The sequence below is a fragment of the Amblyomma maculatum genome, chromosome 3 (genome assembly GCF_055883805.1).
Source record: "Amblyomma maculatum isolate TAMU_Amacu chromosome 3, ASM5588380v1, whole genome shotgun sequence".
NCBI lineage: Eukaryota > Metazoa > Arthropoda > Arachnida > Ixodida > Ixodidae > Amblyomma > Amblyomma maculatum.
Genome location: NC_139346.1, coordinates 220,872,566 through 220,893,611, shown reverse-complemented (window position 1 = coordinate 220,893,611; position 21,046 = coordinate 220,872,566). Strand labels below are relative to the sequence as shown.

Here is a 21,046-nt window from a genome sequence, read left to right as displayed (position 1 = left end):
GTTAATGAATTGGCAGTTATACGCTTTCTCATTTCCGCACGTTGAAGACCTATGTGCACCTTGTAATTTTTTTATTTGATTGTTGCGTTCAATGAAATCAAGCTCTTTTACACAGCGCATGAGACCACAGCATGCTTGCCCCAGAACTTCAGTGTATCGGCAATAGGGCCCACCACTTCTCCCAGTGTACCCTGCTGTCTTTTAACCACACGCGGAGTCAGTGAGGGGCCACGTACTCATAAAATTATTTAATTCCTCCATCAGCATCATATCAAGACTGCCGTGGCAAACCTGTTCCTTGCCTCGAAGCAGCAAGGAACAACAGCTCAAAATTTGATTTTATACAAAATTAACTAATGAACGCAGATTATCGCGGATCGCTAACTAGCACAGTGCCATTACACTTGGCCTAAGCTTTTCAACGGTATACGGTTCGATGTTGCAGCTAAAATTTAGATTTTAATTGCAATTTACTAAATATCAATTAATTTGGCCCAGTAATTGATTTTAAATACATGTACAATTAACCAATAATCCAATCTCATGGTTGATCACGTGACATATACTATGCTTAGAGAGATAGCTTGACAGTAGCGAAATAGACTAAGTCCTGCTTTAACCTTCTCTAATCTTGAAGTTCAAAGCACCAGCCTGGATCGTTTCCTGAAGTTTTACCGCGGTGACAGATTTCACGCTCTAAAAAAAAAAAAAAAAAAAAAAACAAAGTCAGAGGCAGTACTAGATTAAGTGCACAAAGTAAAACCTTATCATGAGACTTAAAAAGTGTCTGTAGCACAGAACTCGCCTGAAAGCTTTGTTTATCAGTATTCCCCATTCAAACAGTTCTAAGAAGAAACCAATCAATTCATGAACTTTATTATCGGCATTCTCAATGCTTTTTTCGCAATTTTTCAAAAATTTTGTGCACTCCTGGAGCGCAGACCTGGCCCAAAAGCTCGCGCTTCACTCACTGCTGCGGCCGGCCGGCGGGCGTCAGGGGGAAAAAGCGTGTCGTGCGCAGCGCTCGCCGCCGCCGCGCGAGGAGAATCGAGGAGGAAAGCGCGGCGCGGAGGAGAGTGTCGCTACTTTCAAATTATCAAGGGACTTTAGCCAGAGACCCACACTCCTGCCACCTGCCTTGTTTACATTATTAGCGCTGAAGCACTACGCAAAAACCCTATGTCTGAAGCCGACCTTTCCGAGAGACTTCAGGTGCCCACAGAAACAGGTGTGATAGATACGGCGCCTTCCCTCTCCTTTAAACCAATTATAGAACGCCGGTAAACTTTGATGCGTTCGACGGAACGCTTGTAGTGTTCGATAAGAGGAGCGCGATGTATACAGTGTGCAGCAGCAATGCTCAGGCTTTCGCACTTCTTCACTGCAGATCCTGCAGTGCTTTCGGAACGTTTAGGCTTGCAACACACATGCAAGGTGTGTTCTGCAAGCATGACCCGGTGATTAACGCAGAGAAATAAAGTTTCATAATTGAGACACAGCAAACACAATCCTGTGAAAACGCCCTGCTGTTGCACGATATTCCGTGATTACCTGAATTAAACGGTCTGTATTTTTTGTTGTTATTGTAACTAGCCGACTTCGGCCCAATCTTTTCCACAAAATTGGCTTTTACCACGGCGCTGTAATAGGCAGTTTTACTTTGATGACACCAACAGAACACAGAGAAAGATTAGTGGTGCTTGACGCCATTTAGGTTGGCTTTCATGCAACAGCAATTTAAACAATCGAAACAACGGCTGGCGTGGGTACCATGCTCAGCGCAACTTGTTCTCTGGAATCGTACTGTGCAAAACTGCGAGAAAAGACTTAATTTGTATTTACCAGTGTTATGCCTGTAAATCGTCGCGGAGGGCCCGCGCATATGGAGAGCGCCGCTGGAAGGCCGGATGTGGTTTTTCCTTGCGGGCCGAGGCGTGCTGACGTCAGTACAAAGGAGCACGTATCTTCCCTAATTGAAGTCTTTTGTCGGCGTCTCTTGATCTGAACAATGGACCACGGGCGAACCAGGAGCCGCGGCACGCCGTCGTGTTGTGACCCAGCAGAGACTCAAAGGAGCTGCTGCCGCTCGATGGACATTAAGATCCAGATTGTACTGCTGAGGATGTGTGCCCCATCGCCTGACCGGCGCCCTTGAAGATGCTGAAACCAGATGGGACATCGCAGAGAACAACGGGGACGGCCTGGCCGTTGTGCAGTGGTATACAGCTTCGCCTGTACAATTGCGAGGAGGTGTGTGTGTATATGTGCGCGTTTGTGCGTGAGGTGCTGGTGGAACAATTGGGCGAAGCCAAAGAAGCCATGGGTGGAGCCAAAAGAAGCGGCTCAGCGCCCATTGGACGTTTGGAAAGCTGCGGGTTCCACAGTTGGGCTGGGAAGTGATTTAAGCAGCCTACGAGGGCTGCTTCAGTGTGTCTCGTCTGTGCTCTCAGTTCATTAAGAGCTACCTCGCTCACTTTCACGTGCTTGCACGTTTATGTTTTGTAAATATGTAAAATAAATCCTCAGTTTGCTCTTCTCCTAACTCCGGCCGTCTTCTGCCTTCCTCAACGCCTTGCGGTGAAGTCCTATAGCTCCCGGTCCTCCGATCATATCGCCAGGTACATGAAGTTTTTCTCCAGCCACGTTTGCACCTTGTGAAGTTGAAAAATAAAGGTATGTAAAGAAGAAGTTCAGATTAGGTGGGCATATCGCCGAGAAAGAGGAAGAGGAAGTGATTTTGCGGACCAGCTGACTGCAAGCTAGGCCACCCCCGCTCCGGTCCTGCTCGCTACCAGTGCCCGTTACCAGTGCCTGGATCCCCGCTTAACACTTGGTGGAGGTCGCGGGATTTCTCTTCAATTTCCTCGCCCTGGAGCTCCGCAGCCGCCGAATTCCTACCTCAATGACTGACTCCAGCACTAACACCACCGGCGCCGCTACCTCGGCCCCTTCCATTCCATCATCCGGTGTGCTTCGCCAGCGGGACCCGCCGGCCTTCAGCGGTACCGACGATCAGGACGTGGAGGACTGGCTTTCGTCGTATGAACGCGTAAGCACCCACAATAAGTGGGATATCTTGAAGCTTAACAACGTGATATTCTACCTCGCACAAGTCGCAAAGTTGTGGTTCACAAATCACGAGGCTGACATTCCAACTTGGGCCTCGTTCAAATCTCGCTTTGTGGATGTCTTTGGTCGCCCTGCGGTCCGCAAGCTTCGCGCCGAACACCGTTTGCGCGAGCGGGTGCAGCAGACAGGCGAAACCTTCACAAGCTACATCGAAGACGTTTTAGATTTGTGCCATCGTGTAAATGCATCGATGACTGAAGCTCAGAAGATTCGCCACATCATGATGGGCATCCATGAAGGCGTATTCAACATCCTCATGGCCAAAGAGCCCCGCACTGTAAGTGATGTTGTCACGATGTGTCAAAGCTACGACGAACTTCGTCGCCAACCCATCGTCCCTCGACAACCTGAAGGCACGATCGCGGCTATGTCTGATGGCACTGTCAGCTCTGCACTTATCCAGGAAATCAAAGACTTCGTACGGGAAGAAGTTGCCCGGCAATTATCATTAATTTCAAACGTTCCGCAATCCAGCTCACACCTCGCTTCGAACATACGCCAGGTTATTCAGGAACAAGTTGCCGAAGCACTTCCGCCCCCTCGACAACCACCTCTTCATGCCGCTCCACTCACAGCTCCGCTCATTCATGCCGACGCTGTCCCGACGCCCGGACCCAGTCCACTGCCTTATGCTGAGGTTGCCGCAAGACCACCCCCTCCTACGCCTTTTCCATCGTACGGTTCGCCTCAGCGGGCATTTTTCACTCAGTGTCGTGCGCCACCTATTCTAAGCCCTTGGCGCACAGCTGACAATCGGCCGATTTGCTTTGCATGTGGTCTCCCTGGCCATGTTGCACGCCTGTGCCGCCGTCGCCCGGCACCGTACGCTTTCGATCAGAGCCCGGTCAACTACGCGCAGCCACCGTCCCCTCTCCGTGCGCCCACTCAGCCCTCGTCCCACCTTGACCACTTCTCGCATGACAACCGCTCAACCTATGACAACCGCTCAACCTCTCCGCGCCGTCGCTCTCCGTCGCCGATGCGCCGCCGTTCTACCTCGCCAAAGCCGGAAAACCACTAGACGCAGTTCCGCAGGCAAGAACTGCTCTTTTATCGAACAGTGAAAGTCCTGCTTCGCCACCGAACAATTAAATAGAAGTTACCATTGAAAATGTTTGTACTCTTGCGCTTGTAGATACTGGTGCTGCTGTGTCGGTTATTGACGTTAGACTGTGCCGCTTGTTACGAAAAGTTGTTCTGCCGTATTCCGGTGTTTCTTTGCGCACCGCCACTGCTGAGCATATCAAACCGCTCGGTGCCTGCACGGCTCGAGTCACCATTCAGGACGTTCTCTACGTCATCAGTTTTATCGTTCTTCGTGACTGCTCTCATGACATTATTTTAGGGTGGGACTTCTTGTGTCGCAATCGCGCCGTAATTTATTGCGCTCGTGCCGAAGTAGAGCTTTCTCCGCTGTGCACCGCACCGACCACCGTTAACGTTCTTGGGGAAGCCAAATGCCACGTTGCGGATGCTACTGATATCCTGCCTTTATCTGCCGCTATTGTGCTTATAAACTGTGCCTCTCTTCATGACTGTACAGTGCTCTTCACCCCATCCTCCCTTTTCGTCTCACGACGCTGTCTTCTCCTGCCCTGCGCCGTCCTTAGTGTACGAAGCGGACGCACCGAACTAGCAATTACTAATGATTCGTTCGACTCACTCACGTTGCAATGTGGCGAGTGCATTGGGCATACCGACCCTGTTCGATCAGAAAATTTTGTTACCGTCCCGCCGCTTCTCTCCGCCTGTGCCGACACAATCTCCGACAACACAAGTGCCCTTAGCCCACCTCGTTCCTCGTCTCCTCCATCGCCTCTTGCTGCCTTTGACAAAGCCATCGACAGTGCTCTCGCTCCAGATCAACGCGCCAAGCTCTTCGACTTGCTGAACCGATTCCGAACTTCCTTCGACATCCAGCAGCCATCCTTGGGTCGGACATCAACTGTTGCCCACCACATCTATACTGGTACGCATGCCCCGTTACGCCAACGTCCTTATCGTGTATCAGCCTCAGAGCGCCGCATTATTGATGAGCAAGTCGATGAGATGCTCCGTAGAGGTGTTATTAAGCCTTCCAGTAGCCCTTGGGCGTCCCCGGTCGTTTTAGTCAAGAAGAAAGACGGGTCTATTCGATTCTGTGTGGACTACCGCCGACTTAATGCGATCACACGAAAGGACGTCTATCCGCTGCCACGCATAGACGACGCGCTGGACACTTTGCATGGAGCGGAATTTTTCTCCTCAATCGATTTACGGTCTGGCTACTGGCAAGTTCCAATGGCTGAAGACGATCGCCCCAAGACAGCTTTTGTCACTCCCGACGGCCTCTATGAGTTCAACGTCATGCCGTTTGGCCTGTGTAACGCGCCCGCCACCTTTGAACGCATGATGGACAATATTCTCCGCGATTTGAAGTGGCGCACATGTCTCTGCTACTTGGATGACATCGTCGTATTTTCACCCGACTTCGCGACCCACCTAACTCGTCTTGAAACTGTCTTGCAATGTCTTAGCGACGCTGGTCTGCAGCTCAATCTGAAAAAGTGCCATTTCGCCGCTCGCCAACTTACTATTTTAGGGCATTCAGTGTCCAAGGATGGCATCCTTCCTGATCCATCTAAACTCCTAGCTGTCGCTGAGTTCCCGAAGCCAACATCTATCAAGCAACTTCGCAGCTTCATAGGCTTATGCTCCTATTTTAGGCGTTTCGTTCGGAACTTTGCGACAATCATTGCTCCTCTGACGCGACTCCTCAGCGCCCACAAAGATCTTTCTGCCTGGTCGCCGGCTTGCGATACTACTTTTACGAAATTGCGCACGATACTTACCTCACCCCCCGTATTGCGCCATTTTGATCCGGCTGCTCCTACCGAAGTGCAAACCGATGCCAGCGACGCCGGCCTCGGCGCTGTTCTTGCCCAACGAAAACCCGGTGTTGATGAATACGTTGTGGCGTACGCAAGTCGAACGCTGACCAAGGCCGAGACCAACTACTCGATGACAGAAAAGGAATGCTTGGCAATTGTTTGGGCGCTTCAGAAATTTCGGCCATACTTGTATTGGCGCGCATTTGATGTTACGGACCACCACGCTTTATGTTGGTTGTCTTCACTAAAAGACCCCACCAGCCGTCTCGTCCGCTGGTCGCTTAGACTACAAGAGTATGATATCCGAGTCATCTATCGTACAGGGCGTAAGCATTCCGACGCAGACGCTTTATCTCGCTCGCCAGTGTCGCCTGACGCTCCGTTGTCCCCTGCCTCCAGCTCCGCCTTGTCTTCCTTGTCCATCGACGACATGCCATCAGAACAGCGCAAGGATCCGTGGCTTACATCACTAATCGATCTTCTAACGAACTCGTCACTTTCACCGGCTCCTCGCGCCCTTCGTCGTCAAGCGCAGCATTTCGCCCTTCGTGACCGTCTTCTCTATCGACGCAACTATATGCCAGATGGCCGTAAGTGGCTGCTCGTCGTACCTCGCCACCTCCGAAGTGATATCTGCGCATCTTACCATAACGATCCGCAGTGTGGCCATGTGGGTGTATCTAAGACTTATGAACGGTTGCGACAGCGCTTTTACTGGCGCGGTATGTATACCTTCGTCAGTAAGTATGTGCGTTCGTGCATGCATCGATAGCCAACGTCGCAAGCCGCCTCCTCTCCATCAGCCGGCTCCACTACAACACCTTTCGTGCCCATACCGACCATTCGATCGTGTTGGCATCGATTTGTATGGGCCTCTGCCGTACACACCTGCAGGAAATCGTTGGATAATCGTGGCCGTCGATCATCTCACTCGCTATGCGGAGACAGCAGCACTTCAGGATGCCACCGGACCCACTATCGCGTCCTTTCTTCTTCATAATTTCATTCTGCGGCACGGGGCTCCCCGTGAGCTTCTAAGTGATCGAGGCAAATCTTTCCTATCCGAGGTTGTCGAAGCGCTCTACGCGAATGCCAAACCATCAATCGGACAGCCAGCGCGTACCACCCTCAAACCAACGGACAGAGCGCTTCAATCGCACACTAGGTGACATGATGTCCAAGTACATCGCCTCCGATCACTCCGATTGGGACAAGATTCTCCCGTTTATAACCTACGCCTACAACACCGCCATTCAAGCAGCTACCGGATTCTCGCCATTTTTTCTGCTGTACGGGCGTGAACCTTCGTCTCCACTCGACACCATACTTCCCTACCTTCCTGACATCTCAGAGTATACATCGCTTTCAGCAGCTGCCAGACACGCTGAAGAATGTCGCAAACTGGCTCGCTCACTCACTTCGGACGAGCAAGCCCAGAAACAAGCGCACAGCGACAGCAGCCACTCTGTCCACCAATTTTCTCCCGGTGCTCACGTGTGGCTCTGGGTCCCATCGACACTACCCGGTCTGACCAGCAAGCTTATTTCCAAGTACCACGGACCCTATCTAGTGCTCGAACAGACTACTCCCGTCAATTACCTAGTTGAACCGCTAGCCGCTTCCACCGACCTTCGCCGCCGTGGGCGTGAGATTGTTCACGTCGACCATTTGAAGCCTTACTACGATCCCGCATTCCTTTCGCCTCCTTGAGTCGCCAGGATGGCTTCTCTTTTCTGCGGGGGCCAGATTGTAAAGAAGTTCAGATTAAGTGGGCATATCGCCGAGAAAGAGGAAGAAGTGATTTTGCGGACCCGCTGACTGCAAGCTAGGCCACCCCCGCTCCGGTCCTGCTCGCTACCAGTGCCCGTTACCAGTGCCTGGATCCTCGCTTAACCAGGTACTTTAAAGGTACGTATGCAATATATATATATATATATATATATAAACAAAGAATTTTCTCAGCCCCCGCACTGGAAATATACTTCCGGCGTCACTAGACCATATAGCTCTCCTCTCTCCACAGACAGAAGCGGATTGTGCTGTCCATATTCTTCACATTAACTTCGATTCTTATCGCTGCATTGAGCACAGGCACAATACAACGCAGCGTGGCACGAGAAAGCAGCGCTGAGAAACAAGAAAAATGATATCATGAGGAATGGCGAGTGAAATTTTCCGCTCTGGGTGGACACCTCAACCGCGCCAGGCAAACGAATTAAAATCGACGAGAGGAGCAGTCCACCGGGGCACTGCTGACTTCTCATGCCTTCGCGTTTATGTATAACCGAGACATCCACGATGTGAAGGCTGTTGCATGAGCATGCCTCTTGTTACCATGCGGCTGGGACCCGGGTGTCGCTGGACGAATCGTCGGCCGCATCGACGCCCGCTCCACCTCAGTAAGAAGTGCCGCTGAGCGAAGGAGTTGAGAGTAGAAGCGAAGGACGAAAACTTGGTTTATTTGTGGTAGGAAAGAACTCCAGAGAAGAACTGATGATGCCCGCACACACACAAAGTTTTAAAGGGTCCGTGTTCCCCAGGTTCCCTAGGTGAAGGGCGGGGCGGGCTCGTCGTCGAGGGAGTGTCCTTATCACTCTAATGTCATTCAAATTGCCACAATTTCACAGACACGCCCCCTAAGAATTTAGACTTGGTGGGGAAGGAGAAAGCCGCTGTGGCGGTGTAGAGGGCAGCACACGCTCGCTGTCTGCCGGCGTCGCATAGTCTGGGACACACCTGTGTCGAACGAGCCACCGCGCGGCCGTCGGCAAGACGAATCGGAAAAGCGTTGGCGCCTCATGGTCTGGGCGTCTGCGTCGCAAGGGCGGCTGCGCGCTGTCGGCCAGACGAAGGGGATGACCGCCTTGAGGGTACTGACCCATGCGGGAGACGCCGGGATAAACTTGAACCTTTTTGTTTCCCGATGACCCGACTTTGTCGCCGTCCGGCCGAACAGCCCGCGTTCCTTTCCGGTGGGGAATTCTTGTCACGATGGTTGAAAGCGTCTCGTTGTCGCCATCCTTAACAGCGTTCTGTCCCTCTATTTCGCTGCCGCCTATCAGACCACCGGCTATCGACGGGTGGCATGCGACAGACGACGCCGTGATTATCATGGTTGCACAAAGGGAGACTTGCTTTAGTTGGTTGTAACGTCCCAAAATGACTCACGCTATGACCATGCGACGCAGGAGTGGAGGGCTCCGGAAATTTCGGCCATATTTGCTTTTCGACAATCAGGCTTTTTTTAACGTGCGCTCACAGTACACGGGGATTTTCGCCTCCATCGAAAAGCGGCTGCCGCGATTTTATTCTGCGTCCTTGTGATCAGCAGTCGACGGGGTCTGGCAACACTGCACAACATAAACAAAGATGGCCGTCCGATACAGGTTCACTTGGTGCTGTGCTTCAATTTCTAGGCTGTGGTGTGGAATTTTAGGTCCATTTTCCGAGGCGAGCGGATTATATTGGTCATCAGTATCTGCCTGATCGGACTGGATAACCGCAATTTTTGAAACCATCGCCTTGCGAATTTCTGTGCGTAAAAACGTCCAGATCTCAGGATGAGCCGCACCAGATCGCTCTCAACATAAAATGCCTCTTCGGACTGGCCAAAGTGTTGGAATGCATTACCGGAGTTTCTGAAAAGTTCGATGCCTTCTTTGTAGCGTTTATTAGTGCCACAAGCTTAGAAGTTTTCGCCGAACTGACTTTCGTCTTTGCTCAAGTGGTGAAACGCTGCATTTTTATCTCCAGTAGTTGCTTAATTTCAGCAGCATGGAATGATGACATCAGAAACGACGCTCGATGTAAATCTGCATTTCCGTAAACGCACTTTAATGCTTATTATTTCGAAACCTCTCTTAGGCGCGTTCTGTGAAAGTTGAGTCGCGTCGTCGTTGGACACCCCGGCATTTTCTGCCGCAAGCAGCCTTCATAATCTTTTTTTCTTTCAAAAGCCAGTGCCATGTGTGGTAAAGCAAAATAACGTAAACGACTGTTTATCGAGGGGAAATTGCGGAACAATCGTTTCGCGCTAGTGCTGTTTTACACTAATCTGCAATCGAAAGTCGACTCGCATTCTGTTTTCGATAACAAATGCATACTGTGTGACCACGGTGAGCTTGAGGAGAGCAGACAGCATATATGAACATGAAGTGGGCAGAATTACAATTTTATGTTGCAGGTTCAAAACATGCTACGATTTCAAAGGAAGTAAGCGGGGTGGGATGAAGGTTGGGGAAACAGGCCGAAGATAAATCCTAGAATTGTGACCCAGTTTAACCAGCTCAACTTCTACTTGCACGCGGCACAGTGGTGTGCGCACCGTCGCTTTTAGTATGCGTACGGCCGTGCAGAGTTGTCAGCCGCTCGATGCACTGAAATGTCAGCCGCGTTAATTGTCGAGGGCAACCACAAATGACAACGTAAAAGCAGCTGGAGGTACTAAGCTCTTGGACAAATTTAGCTGCCAGTGACAAACTGTTGTTGTCAAAGTGATTACAAGACAAGTTGACGATTAGCGAGAAGGAAGTAGTCATTACGGCTGAAATGGTTCGAACAAATGACCGTGGTCAGTCACCTTTTTTTTTTTTTTTTCGAGCTGTGCATTTTAACGTATTCCGGGGCGCGTCATCTGTTTATATATCTGGGAAAAGAACAAAATACACTCTGCGGACTTTCCAGCGAGAAGGCATGTAATAAAGAGCGCAGCAGAAATCTTTCGACTTCCATTTTTCTATTTCTTACCTATGTGGCGGTATTACGAGGAGTCAAAATCGCAGATGCTGTTTCACAGATGGTTGGTTCGAGGGGTTTAACGTTTCAGAGCGACTCAGGCTATGAGAGACGCCGTAGTGGAGGACTCCAGAAATTTCGACCACCTAGGGTTCTTTAACGTGCACTGACATCGCACAGCACACGGACGCCACTCCGTTTCGCCTCCATCGAAACACAGCCGCCGCTGCCAGGATCCGATCCCGCCTCCTTGGACACAGTAGTCGAGCGCCGTAACCACTGCGGTTACACATCGCGCCCTACTGTACCGACCCTGTTTCGGAGCTTTCTCGAAGAGGCCACTGTAGGTGGCTTAGGAAGTGTATACATAGGCCACATCGAGGGTGTATACCATCTGAATATTAGATGGCACGCCTGAAGACGAAGATTTAAAGAGGCACAAGAAGGACACGAGCTCGGAATCCGTTGATGACTGAGATTACTTCGAGAAGTCAGGAAATGCATGCACTCTCGCGATGGCAGCGGTTACCTATTCATATCTGCTGGCAGGAAGTTTTAGGTATAGGTAGAAGTTGGCGCTCGCATGTGCCGCATTATTTTTTTTTTCTTGTGGGGGTGGGCAAAGCGGCCAAAAAATAAAGGGGGGAGGGGGTTCTAGTTCGTTCTCAAAAAGATGTCTTATTATGCTTGCCAGCTTTCCTTCATTACTTGTCAAGCGCAATCAGAGAACCTATACGTCGACGACATTCTGTAGTCATGTCAACAGTCATTTGACGACCGGAAGAAGGCGTGCGTGAGAAGCCATTTCTAATGTTAAACTCTTCGAGCCATTTGGAGCGCGTTTACGATAAGAATCAGTTTGCAAAAATATAGATAACCCTGCCGAATCCCCTCACGCTGATTATAGGCTGAAAAAAGTTATATGATACAATAACCTCATACAGCCTTTATCATTCAATATCATAAATTATGGGAGATGTTTTATGATAATATGCGACATCATATACTTATATGCTATTTGAATGTGTAGCATGATAGTCATTTTTTTAATAGGGTGAAATATGACAATGCCTCTACGAAAGCAATGTCTTGCTGCGCACTCCGCAGCAGGACGATTTAGAGGTATGCGTGACTACACAGTTGCAAACCTCTCTCGCTCCGCTGGTATTTTCACAATATGTTCATACGATGCAGTGCTAGTCTCACTGACGCCGATATATGGGGCGGTGCTCACTCTTTGGAACGATCGAGGTAGAAAAATAGCGCAAAGAAAAAAAGACTGGAAAATTTGAAAGATCAAGGTACCTGGCTTGGCTGTATGGGGGTTAATTCTCGCAAGAATGCGCAACGGGGGGGGGGGGGGGGGTGTAGACGCTACAGTCGCCTTCTAGCCCCGACGTGCAGCCCTAACAGACAGAGCTGTGACCCCCAACCCGCGGTGCGAGAAGTCGCTACTGCGGCGGGTTTGAGCCAGAGGGGACATACACCGAGATACGTACTCTAACAGTTTATTATGCTCGAGTAACGGCAAGGAAAATGCACTCAAGTACAACCGCCGTGTAGCGAGCGAACGCCTCCGCGTGCGGGGGTGAAATCAAACCGAGCACGTACAAGGAGCGAGAGGCAGTCTGCTCACCTGGTGCGGCTTCGTGCTCACGGCCCGCGGCGGTAAGTGCGCGCTGAACCGGGAACAGAGGGTCAAGGCGGCGGTCTCCCGACGGAAAATGCTGTACCGTGCGCGTGCACGCTCATCCGCCGAAAGACGCCAAGGGAGTTGTGACAGACGCGCTCGTCCCTTGGAACGGGAGAGGAGGTCTCCGGGTTACGACGGCAGGAAAGAGGGAAGCCCGCGGCAGCGTCGCCGCAGGGCCCGGGAGGCGGCGGGAGGTGGCCAGCGTGCCCTCGCCTCCGCCAACCTCTCTACAGACTACCAGCGCGCGTAATCACGCGTGTTAATTACGCGTGGCCGTTATAATGGAGGCAGGGGATTGTGTATCCCCTCAGCTGGGCTACAGCTCATTGCAAGTAACACTCAGCGAGAACCATCTTTTTTTTTCCTCTTATCCGTTTTTTTCTTTCATATCCAAATGTCTTTTGAAAAATGTCACATGTACAGAGTGTCGCATGTTCAGCCGCTGATCATGCATATATGAATAGCGTAGTTTTCCTAAAAACGGTTGTCGACCGAGAGTTCAGCTTCGCTGGAGACATGCGAGTGCTTTGAATATGTATCGGCTACATGCGGGCGCCTGTATGAAGGGGAACTTTGTTTAGGGTCTGGCCTCCATGGATGCGACATCTCAGAGATAAGTTAACATGCCGGTGTGTCATGGTGGGCCCACGCCTGCTTGCCTCACGCAGGCTGAGCTCTGATAAACGTACTGCGCACATAACCAATTACGGAAAGATAAATTATGGATGATAAAAGCAGTCGAGATGGGCGCATGTTGATATGAGCGTTTTTTCACTCACCGCGACTGAAAAACATCTACGTCTCTGTAGAGGCCGTTTCCAAACCTTGCAACCGGAAATCAGTTTTGACAGGGTTGGTGATGCCACGACTACACAGACATAACTACGATTCATAACTCTTGTAAACTAATGAAGCGATGTTCTGTCGACCTGCTATTCGCGATCTGACATTTCTTTTTTTGATTTTTTACTGCATTACGATTGCTCGTCCCACATGTGTCTTGCTTGACAGCAGTAGTAAGCTAGCTCGAATGGAACTCAGTACAACCGACTCGGCGTTGCTCTCTCTCGAAAAACGGCGCGAACGAGACTTGGAGGTCCGCACGGTGTTTTCGTGCGGAGAAGCCTGTTCGGGACATCGGCGCCTCGCCGACGGTTCAACACGCGCAGCGCCGAGATAACGTTGCGTCACTCCGACACGGCGCCTTCTCGGCAGCCGCCGCTGACGACCAAGGTCGCTGTCCTGAAGGCCCGCTGACAGGACACTGAACTGTCTGTTTTGGTCACATGGCCCAACGTCGGCCTATAGGATGCAAATGCTCACGCACCGGCTGCTCTCTTGGAAGTGTTTCGTCCAAGTGACAGTAAACAGGAACGCGTAGTGACGGGGCCGCGTGCGGAGTTCGTCACGCTGTGAGGACGCTCTTGCGCCACTGGAGACCCGAAACTTCCGATGCAAACGCGCCTTTCCCATGTTCAGGAAATCTCAATGGCATTGAATGATCGATGAAGCGACCTGTTGACTGCCCCTTTTTCCTAAGGGCGTCCGTCACTCGCAGCAACGATTCAGCGCTTTGCGTGTGGCGCCAACTGAAGTGGTATTCGCATTTGCCTATCAAAACTTAGGACAAGGCATTTCCGCACAGGCTAAAAAGAAAGTGCCCCGAGAAAGTGGGCGGAGGAGAGAGAGGAGCCAAGGCACTTCCGAACAGGCTAAAAGAAAGTGAGCGAACGGAGGAGAGAGAGGCTGCGAGCCAGGGGCAGCTGCCAAGGGCCGCCTGTCTGGGCGGCCTTTTAAAGCAACGCCGACACTTTCCGCCGCCGGCGCTAGAGACGTTCGTTGCCGCCGTCGTTTGCTCGCTGCACGCGCGGGTTGGCGGCAGAATCGCAGCTCCGTTTGTCAGGTGCAGACGCCGCTTCCTATGTGCGCCGTTGCTCGGCTTCCGGGCATCTCTTCATCATCTCTCCGGTCTGAAGCATCCGAGCAGAGCTTCTCGGCTGCGAACACCAGCCGCGAGAATCGACTTCGATGAAGTCTATTGGATCGCATCTCCTTCTGTCGGGAACCGGCGTCGTCAGCGCGTTTGTGTCGCTGCAGCAGCAGTGGCAGCGACTGATCGAGTGACCCTTTGTGGTGCCTTCTTCCAGTGACGACACCACATGACTTTGGTCGCCCGGTCTGGCCGCGCACGTGATCGTACTGTTTGACCTGTCTCCGAGGTTTCATCGTCGTCGCGACACATTCTAACGTTTCTTTCATTTTCTGCTGTGGAAGTGCTTCGACCTGGATTCAGCCTAATTGATTGCATCGGGCTTCGTAAGCGTATTCTTAGAAGTGGATCGGCTTTTGTGCAGTTCGTCGACTGTCTGTCGCGTCCTTCCGGCGTGCACCTTGTTAGCACGAAAGGTCTAGCGGAAGTGCAGCTCGGGAGGGGGGTAACGATTCCGTGCTCTCTCCGGGAAATAATTGGCAGAGCGCGCACCGTCAAGCCAAGGGCAAGATGGTGTTCGTGCTGAGCTCAGGCCGTCGCTTCAGCAACAAGTGGATGGTGAGTAGATACCAGTTGCATTTCCTAATTCTGTCACGTGTTCGTTTTCTTATCTGTCGCAAGGAAGTGCACAGGTTCTTCTTGTGGAAGTGGTGTATGTGTACACTAAGTACGAACACGGCTCAGCGCGCTCCACGGCGCATCCGCGTATCGAAGCAAAGGGGGCCTGGTGTCGTCTGCTACAGAGCGCACTGTTGCAACGGTTTTATCACCCAAATGAACAAGCAACAAAGAAAACATCGGTTCTGTTAAAATTGCTCGCATGTCATTGGTCAGACGACACGAATCATCCGAGAATCACCCCCTAATCAGCAGCTTAGCTCGAAACTTATTTGCAGGATCAGCCCCGCCTGTGTATAACAGATGCCCAAGTTAGCCAATTGACAACCTTCCATAGGAATGAGCAATACGTTGCAGTGAGCGATCTCGACGCGTTTGGAGCATGGATGCTTTTTTCAATAGAAAAGCCCGGTGCGTTTCGGCGCTGTATCAGACGACACGAAGCACCGCTTCCAGACCCTGCGCCACTTTCTTTCGATGCACGGCCGGATGTGCTGATGCTCCGCGGAGCATAGCCACGCTGAGAGTGCACACGCTTTCAGGAATTTATTATTCGACTGCTGCTAAACAGACGCCTTATTTGCTCTTGGAGACATGCTTCGCGCATTCAGAGTAAAGCTGCTCTTTAATAATAGGGGTAGGTACTGTATAAACAATATCATGTGTTGGTTATTAGCTACTGCCATCACGACTGATTGCTGTCGGGCTCTATGGGCTTGAAATCTGCAATAGTACTACGGTTCGGGATTATTAGTGCTATATTCTGCGATTGCTTCCAAGAATATATGGGTCTTTCTGCATTTGGGCGCTTAACTGCAGGTTCTAATATCGCGGCGCACCGAGAACAATCAGACAACAAACGATTTCATGTATTGCGTTGCCCATTATGAACGCCTTCCTGGTCATCACGTTCATGACAGCTTCACAGCCTACATCCAGTATGTAGCAAACCAGAGGGTATTCTTTCTTGTCGATGATCGCGAATTTTAATTGCGCAATGGTAGCTTTGGCCAAAGAGGGCCATGACAGTTTTTTTTTTTTTTTTTTTTTTTTTTTCCACACAAGGTTGGGACAAATACCCATTTCTCTCGCCCCCAGATAAGTTCTGCACCAAGAAACATGTGTCCATTATATCACCGGTGCCTGCACAGAAGATCGAACCCCGTACCTCCCTGCAGACGCTCGAACCATTCGGCAACCGCGGTGGTCTTCCTGTTTGTCGAGCCGCACTTGTTTACATATGTTTCTGCGCCCGAGTAACACGCAAAGTCCTTGTCGCAATGTACGCGAGCTCTATGGATGGAAAATGCGTAACTGATGTTCGAGACTCAGGCTACGAAAGTCTGTTTTGACACAATGCGACGAGGCCGCGCTGCTTCTGTCGTTCGCGGCAGGGTGACGAAGTATGCATTTTAGGGCCATTTTTTTTAACTTACACCAGCTACACTAGTGTAGCAAGTCTCCTATACTTCCAATGGCTTTTTGCTACACTAGTGTAGGTTAAAAAATTGGCCCTTATATACGTCAACCTGGTGCTGTTTGATATAGAATACTGCGCGAAAGGGACAAGAAGGAACACAAAACAACAGGACCGGCGCCAACTTGAAACAAGTTGGCGCCAGTCCTGTCGTTTTGTGTTCCTTCTTATCCTTTTCGCGCCGTATTCAGCATCGAATATGGCTTGTTCCGGCACTGTTCGCGCCGTTTCAACACACCGCGTGCAAAGAGAAGGAAGGGAAGGAGTGATCGCGTGAAACGCCGTCTCGCTCGAGATGGGCTTTTCGCCCGCCCCACAGTTCGCCATGACCCGTGTCGCTTTTGCCTTTCCGCGCGCGCTTGTGTCCCGGTGCTGTCCACTTCGATCCGGTGGGTGCCGGTTTGCTTTCTCTCGCCGCAGCCTGCAGCACGCGGGGGAGAGAATCCGTTTCCATGGTGCGGAGACTGTTTTTATTCGGCGGTTAAACTACACCCTTCCCACTGTTTCAAGGCTGGATATCTGCCACTCGAGATTTGTGCTTCACTGTCCATGTATCAAACTTGGTCTGCTGCTGGTGCTGCATCACGGTAGTTCTGGGCACCGTGGTTCTGGGGTTGAGAGAGAAGGGAAGACGATCAAGTAACGGCCTTACTAGAGCTGGGATGAAAAGTGTTGCAAAGCAAAACCGCACTATGTTGACAGCTGATTGACATTTAAAATGATGAGCCTGTTGTAAGTGGGGAAATGCTTATATTCCGTGTTTGTTTCATTTTTTTTTTTTTTAAGAAAGCCTCTCAAAGGCTTCGGCAATGATTCTCTTGCATACTCTAAGCCGTCTTACGCAAAATGAGCATAAAGGAGGTACGTAATTGTAACCGATCGTTTATTAAAGGAACATTGCTGAAATTTGCCCGCATCTAAAGATTACTGCATTCCGACGCCACACATCCGACTTTCACTGAAAGAGCATTAGCAGAATATGAGATACACAAATGAAATACAGGCGGTGCCACCACCGACAGTTTTCACACGCAAATTCTGGTAACGTCAATAATTTAGCTACAGATCTCTTAGGCTAGTTTACATCCCCACTTACAAACGATTATCACAGAGTCGTTGGAGGTGTGGACGTCAGTTATGGTCCGAAAAAAAAAAAGGAAATAAGCATGTTCCCTTGGAAAATCCAATTCTCTCATAAATGAATGCGTATTTTGCTATCGAACAAAGAAGTCAACATAGTCAGGCAGAGTCGCCACTCGATTTTTACCGCCAACAAAGTTTTAATTGAAGCGTCATTGGTGTTCCTTTAACTAATAACGCAAACGTGCGGATGCGAGGACCTCCAAGATCATTATAGAGATGCAGTGAATACTTGGCAACCGCGCGTATAGACTAACACCGTGTTTACAAACAAAGGGAGCGCTCGCGGCGCCGCAGCCGACTCGGGGTGAAAAGTAAGTTTAGCGCGAATACATGGAACCGAAATATTTCTAAGCAGTCTTCTCATTTCTCTGGGCACCTATGATATCGTTATTCGGCACAGAGCTACCATGATCATCCTAGAACAGATCGTGAAAGTATGAAATCTCATTGAAGTATATCTTTTAAAACACCGCGAAACGTATGGGGGTGTGAGTTGGGACGGCGATTCATAGAAACACAAACACAACTTACCGGCACGTCTTTCGCAGAGCACCAGAAGTGGCGGCTGGTCGTTACGCGTTGACCTGCGCTTTGAAGAAGTATGCTGCGTCATTGTGGAGGCAATCTACTTTTAAAACTGCCCGAATAACCTATGTTGTGAATAAGCTGGGTGTAACGGATTGCGCTGTTTTGTTTAGTCTGGTATGTCGCCGCGTGGGTTAAATTAGCTTGATAATATTGTCGCTCAAGTGATACATTCTAGACAGAATTACATTTAAAAAGCAGTTATCAAGCGCCATACGACAATATGGACTGAAAGAAAATCGCGAATGGCAGCAGTGGCGATACCCACCGCGGCCGCCTCAGCTCTGCCAACACAGGCGCCGGTGGTGTTGTGGCCGTCTGCAACTGTGCGCGGTGATGCTGTGAGTTCAGTCGTGTCCGACTCTTCGTGACCCTATGGACCATGTCACGCCACGCTTTCCGGTCTCTCACTATCTTCCTAACATCACATAACTTCATCTGCAGTGCCTCGAGGATGCCATCTAACCATCGCGTTCGCTGCCTACCCCTTCTCCGGCGACCCTCAACCTTTCCCAACATCAAATCTTTCTCCAGAGACTCCTCTCTTCTCATCAGATGACCAAAGTAGCTGAGCTTTAACTTTAGAATTTGACCTTCCAATGAGCAGTCAGGGTTTATGGTCGACAATATCGACTGATTTGATCTTCTGGCAGTGCAAGGAACTCTCAAGAGTCTTCGCCAGCACCACCATTCAAACGCGTCAATTCTTCGGCGGTCAGCCTTTTTCACAGTCCAACTCTCGCATCCATACATCACAACTGGAAAGACCATAGCACGAGTTATACGGATCTTGGTTGGCAGACTAATGTCTCTGCTCAGGCGGTCAAGGCTAACCATTGCTCTCTTTCCCAGAAGCAGGCGTCTCCTAATTTCATGGCTGCAGTCTCCTTCCGAGGTAATCTTGGAGCCCAAGAAGAGAAAATCTGTCACAGCTTCCACTTCTTGTCCATTGATGCTCCAGGACTTGATAGGGCAAGACGCCATGATCTTTGTCTTTTTAATGTTCAGTTTAAGCCCAAACTTCTCTCTCTTCTTGTACGCGCATCAGAAGTCTCGAGTTCCACTTTCTGCCATTAAAGTGGTATCATCCGCATATCTAAGGTTGTTGATACGTTTTCCAGCAATCTTCACTCCAGCTGAAGACTCGTCCAGACCGGCCTTCCTCATGATGCACTCTGCATATAGGTTAAATAGGCAGGGCGACAGTATGCAGCCTTGCCTCACTCCTTTGTCAATCGGAAACCAATCAGTAAGACCATGCCCAGTTCTGACTGTGGCCTCTTGCCCTTCATACAGGTTCCTGAGGAGACAGATGACGTGACTTGGAACTCCCATCTCTTGGAGAGCTTGCCACAATCTGCTGTGATCTACGCAGTCAAACGCTTTCGCATAATCAATAAAGCAGAAGTAGATGGGTTTCTGGAGCTCTCTTGCTTTTTCCATGATCCAGCGAAGGTTGGCAATTTGGTCTCTAGTTCCTCTGCCCTTGCGAAACCCAGCTTGATGCTGTGAGTTCAGTCGCGTAAATCGTCAGACTTGCAAGGGAATTGTGCGCTACGGCAATGTCGTATTATGCGAAAAACTTGTCGGAATTGGATAAAAGCGCCACAATGAAAAGCTGTACATTAAAGGCGTTGTGCACCCGGAATCGCTATGCCTGAAAAACATGGGGAAGTTCTCCGGACTGACGCGGACGCTCTGCCACAATTGGGCATGGCAAACATTTTAGTGCATTTAATTTTTTCTCCGAGCCGCTTCACTGCAGAGACCATCCAGGCATACAAGTCCCTGGAGGCACACAATTACTTTGAATCAGGTGGGTCATCAGCGAGCATGCATGCTTTTCGCTACATTGCGAAATATATTGCTTCACCGCAGGCCTTGTTCGAGACTGTAAAATGTTCAAGTCACTCCACTGGAACCGCGCATGGGTTGTCGAAATACTTGCTTACGACTTGGTCATTTATTTTAATATTTACCGCCTCTACTTAGCCACGATCGATGTCTTCAGAACGGAATGACGTCGTTCCCGTTATTTTGCGTTTTATTCCTCTGCGATGGCATCATTAATTACTGCCTAAGCGGCACAAGTGCGCCGCCAGCACTTGGCAGTTTTTTTTTTTTTTTTTTTTTTTTTTTTACTTCCGCCATGCAACATGATTTCGGGGCGTTGTACAAGACGTTCATCAAAAAAAAAAAAAAAAAACGCCGCTTGGGCGATTTGCTTCCTAGACGTGGGGGTTCGTCTGGAAAGCGCCACACATATTTATTGATAAATATACTTTACAAAAATTTCAGACGTGAAATCTTGTTGCGCACATATATTCATGGTCTTAAAATAATGCACCAGCTCCTAACAAACGACTGCTTTTGTAGGCGCAAAGTCAGCTTATTTGCGAACGGTTCTTTACGCATATTTTGTATGGGCCGCGCTGCCGGACGGAATGCATTTCGAACTCGTATTCTAACTGCGAAACGAGAAATATGCTGCGGTAAGTAGTGCTTGCATGTGTTTCTGTGGGTCGCCCTCCCAACTCGCACCCCCATATGTTTCGTGGTGTTTAAAATACTTTGCGTCGGCAATGAAATTTCATACTTTCCCGATCTGTTTTAGGATGTTCATAGTTGCTCTGTACCCAATAACGACATCATAGGTGCCCCGTGAAATGATAAAACTGCTTTGAAATATTTCAGTTCCATGCATATATTCCTATGGGCGCTAAGCCTACTTTTCACCCCCAACCGGCCCAGCCTGGCGACAGAAGTGCCACCGCATCGTGCTTGCATCACAGATCGGTGTTGGTCAA

The 21,046-nt window shown here is 50.0% G+C and overlaps 2 protein-coding genes across 4 annotated transcripts in view; one reads left to right on the top strand and one right to left on the bottom strand.

Moving 5' to 3' along the window:
* Positions 1-21,046, top strand: part of Sarm (sterile alpha and armadillo motif) — a 168,569-nt gene that overhangs the window by 108,658 nt on the left and 38,865 nt on the right. The window contains exon 1 of one of the 3 annotated variants that reach the window (XM_084599670.1): positions 14,315-14,974. The exons of the other annotated variants lie outside the window; for them this stretch is intronic. Coding sequence (XP_084455796.1) covers positions 14,927-14,974 — 48 coding nt within the window. The 5' untranslated portion in view covers positions 14,315-14,926. Of the gene's footprint in view, positions 1-14,314; positions 14,975-21,046 lie in introns of those variants that run through there. 3 annotated transcript variants of the gene reach the window in all.
* LOC146197758 (dCTP pyrophosphatase 1-like) overlaps positions 16,972-21,046 on the bottom strand; it is an 80,255-nt gene continuing 76,180 nt past the window's right edge. The window contains exon 5 of the mRNA XM_084599673.1: positions 16,972-17,119. The gene's annotated coding sequence lies outside the window, so the exon portion shown is untranslated. The remainder of the gene's footprint in view (positions 17,120-21,046) is intronic.